This window comes from Crocodylus siamensis, chromosome 6 (assembly GCF_052110815.1).
Source record: "Crocodylus siamensis isolate JL-2025a chromosome 6, ASM5211081v1, whole genome shotgun sequence".
In the NCBI taxonomy this organism is placed as follows: Eukaryota; Metazoa; Chordata; order Crocodylia; family Crocodylidae; genus Crocodylus; species Crocodylus siamensis.
The window spans coordinates 1,238,135-1,248,457 of record NC_143400.1 but is presented as its reverse complement, the minus strand read 5'-3'; the positions used below and the strand labels follow the sequence as shown (position 1 = coordinate 1,248,457).

General features: G+C 64.2%; 1 protein-coding gene across 1 annotated transcript; it reads right to left on the bottom strand.

Moving 5' to 3' along the window:
* Positions 1 to 368: 368 nt before the first annotated feature.
* On the bottom strand, positions 369 to 10,074 carry HNRNPUL1 (heterogeneous nuclear ribonucleoprotein U like 1). The gene is made up of 15 exons (XM_090052191.1): positions 9,820 to 10,074; positions 8,102 to 8,236; positions 7,169 to 7,673; positions 6,635 to 6,708; positions 6,127 to 6,266; positions 5,744 to 5,843; positions 5,380 to 5,492; positions 4,161 to 4,427; positions 3,923 to 4,045; positions 3,454 to 3,582; positions 2,815 to 2,983; positions 2,084 to 2,437; positions 1,319 to 1,545; positions 707 to 871; positions 369 to 631 (listed from the first exon to the last, which is right to left on the bottom strand). Exons 1-15 carry the CDS (start codon positions 9,986 to 9,988, stop codon positions 515 to 517), a joined length of 2,787 nt encoding a protein of 928 aa, XP_089908317.1. The 5' UTR covers positions 9,989 to 10,074; the 3' UTR covers positions 369 to 514.
* Between the last annotated feature and the right edge of the window lie 249 nt (positions 10,075 to 10,323).

The window sequence follows — 10,323 nt, the reverse complement described above, 5'->3', positions numbered from 1 at the left end:
TTAAGGGAGCTGGGGGAGGGAAATAAAAGTCTAAAAAATAAAGGAATCAAAACTGAAAAGGAAGGCGGGGGCAGGGACCGAGGGGAGGAGCCGCGCGCCGGCCTGGGCTCTGCGCGGGTCCCAGGGCTTCAGAGCAGATGGATTAAAAACACCTCCAGGGACCAGGGGGAAGGAAAAGGTCTCTGCGGTGGAGCTGCAAAGGCAGAGGGAGCTCAGAAATTCTCACTAGCTGGGTCGTGGCGGCTGGGGGGGCTCTAGGACTCGGGCCCTTTGCTACTGTTAGAGTCTGGACCAGGGGGGCCCCGGCCGGGGCGGGGGTCTGGGAGCTAAAACCAGGGCGGGGAGGGAACTAAAAAGAGAAAGGAAAGCGGGTGGAAGAGGCGAGACGCATGCGCTGGGCGGCGGAGGGGACGTGGGCGGCGTCGGGCCTAACAGGAGGTGGGGAGGGCACCAACCCTCCCCCGCGGCGGGCTTGGGCCCGGCTGGTCGGAGGCCGGGGGCGGCGGGGCTGGGCTCACTGGGCGCTGGTCCCTCCCTGGCTGCTGCCCGAGTAGCTCCCATAGTCGTAGTTGCTGTAGTAGGGAGGCCACTGGCTCTGGTTCTGGTAGTACTGGCTCCACTGCTGGGCGTACTGCGGGCAGAGCGGGGCGTCAGTGCCGCCGGGCCCGCGCAGCACAGGTTGGGGCCAGGCCCCCCCCCCACCTACCTGTTGGTACTGGGTGTAGTTCTGCTGATTGTAGGGCTGCGCTGGCGGCGGGGGCGGGGGCTGGGGGTAGCTTTGGCTGTAACCGCTGTAGCTCCCATAGCTGTAGCTGGGAGTGTAGCCGCCCTGGCTGTAGCCCCCCTGGCTGTAGGGCTGGCTGTAACTCGGCTGTCAGGGAAGACGGAAGGTCCCACAATCACCTCTGGGACCCTGGGGGGGTCCGGGTTCGGGAGGCAGGGAGGGTAACTTTCAGTAGCCTAGGCATATGGAGTGCCCCCCCTTGCGTAGTGGAGAGGGAAGGACCCAGCCCTGGCCCACTATGGCAGAAAGGCCCCTGGAGTGGGTGTCTGTGGGGGGCAGAACAGCACTGTCCTTGGGTAATGGGGGCAGGACTGGGAGGATCAACCCTGCCCCCACCCAGGGATGCCAGGGCACAGCAATGAGGCTGGGGGTTGAGGGACCCTCCCCCCATGGCCTCGTACCAAAGGGGGAACCTATTTGAGACCCCCGGAAGGGGGAGACCCGCTGAATGAGACACCCCCCCAGTTGCCTCCATTTACTCCCTGGATGTGCCCAATGGCAGTGGGGCAAGAAGCTCTGCTCCCCCCGCCATACCTGCTGGCCCTGGCTGTAGGTGGGGGGCGCTGTGCTGGTGTTGGTGGGGGCCACGGTGCTGGCGCTGACACTGCTGCCACCGCTGGCTTTGTAGGTGCTGGGCCCGCGGGCAGGGCTGTAGCTGCCTGGGGGCTGCGCGTTGCGGCTGTAGCTGCCCCGGGCGCTGGTGTTGTTGTCCCTGGTGTTGTTCCCCCACCGATTTGGGGTGTAGCTGCCCCGGCTGAAGCCTGGCAGACAGGGCAGAGAGGGCTCAGATGACTGCAATCCTCTCCCCCACACCCCCCCACACTAGGGCCCTGCTTGCCCCCGCAACGGTAAAGGATATCATGCCTCCCCCACCCATCCAACAAGAGGTGCTCAACCTTTTGGCCTGGCAGGGCGCCGTGGGCACAGCCCAGGCTATTTCCAAATCAGATCCAGCTGCTGGCCCCGATCCTGCAATCTGGGGGGGCAGTATTAATTGCCACTGCCTCCCTACTGCCAAGTATCTGACCCATGGGAAGTCCTATGGGCCAGAGGCTGAAGGCCTCTGCTCTATGGAGATGAGAGCTGGCCTGCGGATGCCCAGAGCTGCCCACCACGCAGGCTGGTCCCTGCCCCCCCCACACTGGGGGGGTGGCATTAATCTGCCCCCACCCCAGGGACCCCAAGCTTGGCACAAGGGTTCTTCAGGACAGTACCAGCCTCGCAGTCACCCCACCTCAGCCCGCAGCTGAGTCGCTATGACCAACCCCACCCCCCACCTCCACTGGGGCCCAGCCTCACCTCCACCACTGCCAGTGCTGCCCCCAGAGCCACCGCCACTGCTGCCACCACTGCCACCGCGGAAGCCCCCCCCGCCCCCGCGGGGCTGGAAGGCGCCACGGGCCCCGCCCTGGGGGCCGCCGCCACTGCTGCCGCTGCCACCACCACCGCGGCCCTCGAAGCGCTGGAAGCCGCCGCCTCGGCCCCGGAAGCCGCCCCCGCCAGGTCGGGTGTCGAAGCGCTTGTCGGGGGGGGGCCCGGCGCGGCGGCCCTCCTCATTATACTGCTTCACCAGCACCTCGGCCTCGGCGCGCTGCAGCTCCACGTACACCACCGTGTCCAGGAAGTCGCCCGCCTCGGGCAGTGTGAAGTTGGCTTGGGGAGGGGAGAACAGGAGCATCAAGCAGCTGCCCCCCACCCCAGCTTGGCCCTGCTCCACCCCCCACTCCTTGTGTCAAGGGGGTGGGTGAACAAGGACCCCACAGGTCCCCCCTTATGGGGATGGGACCCTTGGAACAGTACGTGCGGGTGGGATGGGGGGGGGTGTCTGGACAGAGCTGCCCCCCCATCTTTGGGGAAACGAACGGTAGGGATAGAGGGGTAAGACAACAGGGGAAGGGGAGTACGGATGCTACTCAGCAACCAATCCCCACAGCAACACTCAAGCTGCATCAAAGGACCAAGCCCCCAGTGCCTGGTTTGGGGGGAGGGAAACATACAAGGCTGCACCCAGCATGGCCTGCGGCCCCCACCTTTCATCTCCAGCACGGCGTGGTCGGGCACATCCTTGCCCTCCTCATCTGTGCGCTTCACGGTGCGGTCATTGAGGTCGTCATCTGTGGGGCAGATGATGATGGCCTTCCGCTGGAAGCCCTCGAAGGGGCGCATTTTCCGCCGCTGGGCTGAACCGTACACGTTAGTCTGGGAGGAGATGGGGGGGTGAGGGGCAATGTCACTCGTTCCACTCCTCCTCTGTAAGCAGTGCTCTGATCCCTTTCCCCACTGACTGCTCTGCTTTCTGTTCCCTGCCCTGGGCTTCCTGTCCCATCCATTACTCTGCTTTCTACTGCCTGTCCTGGCTCCCTGCTCCATCTGCTGCTCTGCTTTCTGCCTCCCACTCTGGGCCCCACCTCATCTGCTGTTCTGCCCCTCTACTACTCTGCTTTCTGCTCCTTACCCCAAGCCTGCTGTGCTGTCCGCCCCCTCCCTTATCTGCTGTGGGCCCCACATACAGGTTACCTGTGTCATGTGGGGCACAGGTCCTAAGCTGGCAGCCTCCAGGGGTGTATAGTTCCCTCCCCCCTCAGGCGGACACCAGCAAGCACCCTGCTGCATGCAGTGGCCCTGCTATGGGGAAGGCAGTGGACAAGCACATGCACTGCCCCATGTACCTGGTCCAGGATGTAGTTGCGCTTCTTGCGGGCAGCGATCTGGATGAGGCGGTTGAGGCACTGCGTGGCCTGCTGGATCAGCACGTCCCAGCGCCCTGCGTAGTTGCGCTGGCGCCGAAGCCCCATCACCTGGCAGAGACGGAGCGGGGAAGGGTGTCACAGTATGGCTCGGAAGCAAGGGGGGGGAGCGTGGGCACAGCAGGTGGTTGGGGGAAGGGGCAGGGCTAGGACACCTGGGTCCGCTAGCCTGATCTCATGGCTAAGACATGACTGGGACTCAGGGTGCCCGGGTTCCACCCCAGCTCTGGGAGGTGAGTGGGTCAGAGCACAGCAGCCAGGACACCTGGGTTCCACACCCAAGAGACCCACCTCACACCCCTCAACTCTGCCTTGGGGAGGGAGCTGCCTGGAAGCAGCAGGGGGAGGAGCCATGCAGAAGACCTCTCCTCTTCCCTCCCCTGTCTCTCACCCGCATCTTGTCCATGATGGCGTTGGTGCCCAAGATGTTGTACTTCTTGGAAGGGTTGGCAGCTGCATGCTTGATGGCCCACGTGGTCTTGCCAGCAGCGGGGAGGCCGACCATCATGAGGATCTGCAAGGCGAGCCCGGCCCATTGTGAAGATGGAAAGTGAGGCACGGAGATGCCAAGGGGGTCCAGGTCCCCAAGCTCATACCTATTCCAAACCCTCACCTCACCCCCAACCTACCTCGCATTCGGCCTTGCTCTTGGGGCCCACAGTGCCACGGACACGGTCGGCCAGCGGCATGTGCTGGATAAAGGTGAAGCCGGGCGGGATGGAGAAGTAGGTGTCATCGCGTTGCCCGAAGTTGAACTCGATGGCGCAGTTCTTGACCAGGACATGGGGGAAGAGGGCCTGGCCGCCCAGCGCCTCCTTCCGCACCCGGTAGGCCACACCCAGCCACTTGCCATTCTTCATGAAGGACAACTCCACCTCCTCCTCGCACTCAAAGTCCTGGGGTTGGGGGGATGGAGCTGTCAGTGCTGGTCACAGAAAAGCAGGGCTAGAAGGGACCCCCAGAGGTCGCATCCAGCCCAACCCCCTGCCTGAGGCAGGAGAGACCCTATTCAAATCAGCCCAGGCACAGGGTCATAGAGAAGTCAGGCTAGAAGGGACCCCCAGAGATCACATCCAGGCTGACCACCTGCCTGAGGCATGTCTACACCCAAGTTCACGTGACTACACCCAAATGAAAGGCTTAAGTCAAACTACAGGCTTCTGCAACGCCAGGAAAGAGCTGTACAGTCCTGGAGCTGTGGAGCTGGAAGGGACCCCCAGAGGTAACAGCTAGGCTGACCCCTGGCCTGAGGCAGGATCAGCCCCGTCCAAACCAGCATCAAACCTCTGAGCAAAAGACTGTCAAGCCCTGACACCACACCAGGCATCGCACCCACTACGGCCCCAGGGCTGCTACCAAAGGGGGGGTCACAGGCGCTGGACAGAGCCCAGGCTGAGGCCATGTCCCTACTGCAGAGGAAGGCAAAACCCCCCACTCCAGACCATTCTGAGCAGGGGGAAATCCCTTCCTGCCCCGGTACAGTGTGGGACTGAGCCTGAGCGCGGGACCAAGACCCAGCCAGAATCCTGTGGAGATGGTGCCAACAGGATCACTGGCACACCTCTGGGGAAGGTTTAAGGTTGCTACAGATAACCCCCCAGGGCTGCAGCTGCCCCTGGGTTTGAGGTTCTCCCTCCAGGGGCCCCACAGAGCTGGCCTATGCCCCCAACCCCAGGTCTCATATGCTAGCTGGGCCTGGGGGGTTGCACACAGGTCAGGACTATGCCTCGAGCCACAGCTTAGTTCTGACAGAGCCAAGATGCTCGGCCTAGGCTCTGGTGCCCTCCGGTGCCTGCCCCAGGCAGAGCAGGGGGTCGGGGGGGTGGGGGGGTTGTGGGGTGCCCTCACCGCGAGGCAGGCAATGACGTCATTCTCAGTAAAGGTCTCGCCATAGTTCTCAAACTTGCAGTTGGTGGACTTCTTGCCAGTGCCGCCATAGCCGTAGGAAAAGAGCTCCTCTCCTGCCAAGGGAACCAGGGTGACCCAGACGAACCCCTCTAGCCATGCCCCTGTGCCTCACTTTTCCTGATCTGGCTCTGAGGCTGGAGGGGAAATGCCAGGACCCAGCAGCCAGACTTATGTGGCTCCCTCAATTGAAGGGGTCTGTGGGGGGGACCACCTCTGCCCCATCCCTACAGGCCAGCTCAGGTCAGGCCCAGCACATGGGGGTCACAGGGCCTCGCGGTGTCTGCCCCAGCCCCATGCCCCTTACCCAGCTGCGTGCTGCAGGAGTCTAGCGACCAGCCGATGCGCACCACGTGGGGGTCCGGCTCTGTGGAGGGCAGGTGCTTCACTGAGATCTCTTCATTGACCTGAGGGCAGGGGAGGTGGCTTGAGAATCCCCCACTCTGGGCCCCAGATACCAGGGGCAAGGAGGAAGTCAAGGTTAAGGCGGGGGGAGGGGCTGAATAAGGTGCTTTGACCCTACGGAGGAACATCAGAGTCCTGGATGGGTTTGGGAGCCAGGGAGAGAAGCAGGAAGAGGTTTTAACCCCAGCCAAGCCCCTGATATCTATCTTGGCATCCTGGCAGCCACAGAACCTACGCTGGTCCAAGGAGCTGAGGGAACGTGTGGGCCCACCCCCCACCGTATACCTTCATCTCGTAGCAGACACGGCCCTGCCGTACGCCATAGGTGGCACGGGCACCCGACCACAGGTAGGCGAAGCCCTCGATGGTCAGTGGGTAGCCGCTGTATCGGTCCCGGGCGACTTTGAAGTGCAGGTCGCAGTTGTCTGGGGAAAGGAGGTAACGTGGAGATGAGGCAGGGCATGGCTGTGCTGTGGGCAGCCAGGGACATGAACCCTGCTCTTCCCTGACTGGCTAGCTTGATCCCGGGGGTCAGACAGGACTAGGACCCAGGACGCCTGGGTTCCATGCCTGGATCTGCCAGCCTGCTCTCGTGGCTATGACACAATTGGGAGCCAGGATGTGCCGGCTCTGGGAGGTGAGTTGAGCCCGTGCTGGCATGTTACGCATGTGAGAAAAGAAAGCAGGACAGAAGCCCCTGGAGAGCTCTGAGATCCTGGTCCTGTTACCCCAGGGCTATGGGGGTGTGTAGTGGTGGTGTGTGCTCCCCCAAAACAACACTGCTACCACTCACATGTGTCAATGGCCACGAGTGTCTCATCAAAGTCCTCCTCATCGTCCTCTGCAGGCGGCTGAGGTGACCGGCCCCTGTGGCAGAAACAAGGGGGGGGAGGTCACAACTCAGCGACTCCCTGATACCCGGTGAGTTACTAGGCAAAGTGTTGGGGGGGGGGTAGGGTACATGTGTTTAAGGGGCTCCTTTCCCACTCCTCCAATGTCGAGATGCTCACGCATGTTAGAAGCATGCACTAGCTCCAGGCAGTTGGAAAAACAGCATTTGCAAACATGGAAATGTCCCCAGGTCAGGGGACGGGGGAGGAAGACGGCTCCCTGATGTGAGCTGAGGCCAGGCTGTTGGCAGCACCTGGAATCATGCCAGCTGATGCCCTGGCACTGCACAGAGGCCTGGTAGCACTGGGGACAGGTGAGAAACTGAGGCATGGAGTGGCAACGGGAGCTGGAATCGAGCTGGGGGGTGGGTAGAGGTTCCCAGCTTCCCCAGTGCAGGAACCCCTGGACCGGGCCGAGAGCCCGCGACCGCCCTCACCTCTTGTCTTCGCGGTGCTCATAGTAACCCCGGCCTCGCGGCTCCTCGTATGGCCGCTTACGGCCCTGTGGCTGTGGTGGCGGCTGCTGCTGGGGTGGCCTGGGTTGGGAGGCATCAGGCGTGCTGTAGCTGGTGGGAGGCGTGTTGAAGGCTGGTACAGGGGTGCTGTAACTTGCTGGGGGTGCACTGTAGCCAGGGGCAGGCGCACTGTAGCTGGCTGGTGGGGCGCTGTAGCCAGAAGGAGGGGCACTGTAGCCAGGAGCAGGGGCGCTGAAGCCAGGTGGGGGTACGCCGTAGCCAGGAGCAGGCGCAGTGTAGCCGGCTGGGGGCACGCTGTAGGCAGGGGCAGGGGCACTGTAGCCAGAGGGGGGCATGCTGTAGCCAGAAGGGGGTGGGTTGTAACCAGGGGGTGGCATGTTGTAGCTGGGGGCCGAGGCGTTGTAGCTGGGGGGAGGCAGGTTGTAGCCAGGGGTGGGGTCTTCCTGCTTGACTTCCGACTTCATCTCTGTGCACAGAACAACAGGCGGCGTCAGGGGGCTGGAGAGGCTGGGTGCAACCTGACAGTGATGCCCCAAGAGCCTCAGACACTCAGTGAGGTCTTTGAGGGTGACGGGGGGTGGGGAGTCTCTCCAAACTGCTGCAGGGGGAGATGGGCAGGGCAAGCTCAGGGAACAAGAGGCAGGCAGGGCTGCAGCACAAAGGGTGCTGAGTTCACAGGGTACTGCAGAACCTGACACTCGAAAGCCCAAAGTGGAGGCTTCTCAAAGGTGCCAAGTTGGGGGCAGGGAACCATGGGGCAGCTGCCAGGCAGAACCAAGCCCAGGTCTCCCCATGGACATGGAGACTCCCGGGGGCAGGGTCCAGCCACCTGTGGGACCCACTCCCCCATACCAATTCCCACCAACAAAGGCCCCTTAGTGGGCTGGTCCCCACCTGGGTGCAGGCCAGGATGCTCCGTCTCTGTCGGCCGCCGCTCGTAGCTAGACTCGTTCTCCTGCCTGACGGCACCATGCTCAAAGGACTGGTAGCCCTGGTGGTCACTCTGGTGAGTGTTGCTGTCAATGTCGTCTGCACAACAGAGACGTGGGTTAAGATGGGAACCGGAAGTCAGCTGTGGGGTCCCGCTCACCGGAGGCGGGTGCGTGGAGCTGCACCGGAGGCTCCAGCACAGAGCACGGTGGGGTTGGCAGGGCAAGGGACTAGCCAGGCATCATCAAGGTCCCTGGAGGTGTTTCCGAGCAGGAAGTTTGGGAGTGATGCCCATTAGGGCTGGGAGCCAGGGAAAACCCAGCAAAGGTAGGATCCTGCTGCCTGCCCGCTGCCCCAGCTGAACCCAGCTGGTGTGGCCAAAACCCGCCAGACCCAAAAAAACCTGCGAGCAAGGCAAAGCATCCAGCAAGGCAGCAGTGAGGGACGTAGCCTCCCCAATCCCAGGCATCTGCCGGGAGGGAGATGCTGGGGTGGCGGGGAGCAAAGACACAATGCAACCAAAGAAGCCCGGAGACAACAAACTTCCCACGGCAGGGGACCGAGGCAGGGCAGGAAAAGGGCACCCCCCAACGCCGACCTCAAGGGGCTGACAGCACACAGACCTCCTAGCACAACCAGCCCAGCTTGAGACAGGGGCGCAATGGCTGAGCTGCGACAGGGAGCCTGGTCCCCAGCACGGAGCTGCGCCGGGGGCCACATGCAGCCCCCCGCAGGACTCCGTGGGCAGGCACCTGACTTTCAAGCAGAGCTATCAGATCCATCACCCTGGGGAACCTTCTGCCTCACGCCGCCACCTCCTCCTCAAAGCCAGGAGGGCAGGCCCGCGAGCTGAGGCGCCCTGAAGGTGCCTGGAGAGCAGCATGGGATGCAAACGGGGCACCTCAGCACCCCCGGGCTCATCTCCGGAGAACCTGCCCTGGCGTTCCCCTCCCAGAGCTGCGCGGCTCTGTACGGAAACGCACCATGCAGCCAGCGAGCCCCTATTGTCAAATCCCCCAAGGCCGGCGTGCGCTTCTCTGTGCAGGCACCCACGGTGTCTCGTCCCCCCACTGCTGCAGCTAAGACTGGGGGGGCTGCCCCCATCCCAACAAAGTCCTGGCTCCCAGGGTCTTGAGTGGGTTCAGCACCCCCAGGGCACGAAACCAGCTCCGCCAGGAGGCGGCTCCGCTACGGGATGGGGGAGGCAGGGAGAACACGGGCAAGACAATCCCCACCCCATGCCTGGGCAGCTCCGCCAGGCTGGCCCTCTGCAGCAGGGTGACGGAGAGCTACGGTGCCACAGGCTGTCCTGGGTCCTGCCCTGCAGGGCAGCCTGGGGGCCCAGCAGCCAAGGCCCGCAGGAAGAGAGAGCACAGGTGGCCCTTTTGGGGTACCCAGCCCCCCACAGACTTGCAAGTCAGAGCTCCCCCCGGGTTGTTGGAGCTGCACCGGGGCGGGGGGCACAGCACAGCCGCACGGGGGAGCTCCCTCCCCCAGGGCATACAGCAGGAGACCCATGGTGGAGCTGCACCGGGGGCCTGTCCCATGGTGGAGCTGCACCAGGAGACCAATGGCAAAGCTGCACCAGGGGGCCTGTCCCCAGCGGGGAGCTGCACCGGGGGCCCCGGTCCCACCACGGAGCGGCAGCGGGGCCAGCGGCGGAGCGGCCCTTGCCCCCTTACAGTGTCCGTCGGGCGCGGGGTCGCCGCCGCCGGACCCGCGCCGCGCCTCCTCGGCCTCCAGCGCCGCCTGCAGCCGCTCGGCCAGCTCCGCCTTGAGGCCGCGCGTATCCAGGCCGCGGCGGCCCAGCTCTTCCTTCAGCTCATTGACGCGCAGCCGCCGCACGTCCATGGCCCCGGCCCCGCGGCCCGGCCCGTCACTCCGCGCGCCGCCCGGCCATGGAGCCCCCGCCGTGGGCCCGGCTCAAAATGGCCGCCCTCGCCCTCCTCCTCCCTCCCCGCGCCGGGCCGCCTTGTAACACGCGCCGCCATTGGCCCCGCGCGCCGGCCCGCCATGTCACGCGGGTCGCCATTGGCTCCCGGCCGCCGCCCGCCGTTCTCCCGCTCGCTCTCGGTTTCTCACGGGGCGCCCCATTGGGCCTGGGCGGCCGCAGGGTTGTTACGGGCCCGGCAGTTGGCTGGAGCCTGGGTGACGCTTGGGGGGAAGCGGCGGGTTGGGATTGACAG

What these genes read in the sequence shown, in the direction of transcription:
- HNRNPUL1 (XM_090052191.1), bottom strand. Translation starts at nt 9,988, where the DNA reads ATGGACGTGCGGCGGCTGCGCGTCAATGAGCTGAAGGAAGAGCTGGGC. An exon ending in CCATCATGGACAAGATGCGG is followed by an intron (nt 3,583 to 3,922) that starts GTGAGAGACAGG and finishes CGTCTCTGCCAG; the next exon opens with GTGATGGGGCTTCGGCGCCA. An exon ending in CCTACAGCCAGGGCCAGCAG is followed by an intron (nt 872 to 1,318) that starts GTATGGCGGGGG and finishes CTTCCCTGACAG; the next exon opens with CCGAGTTACAGCCAGCCCTA.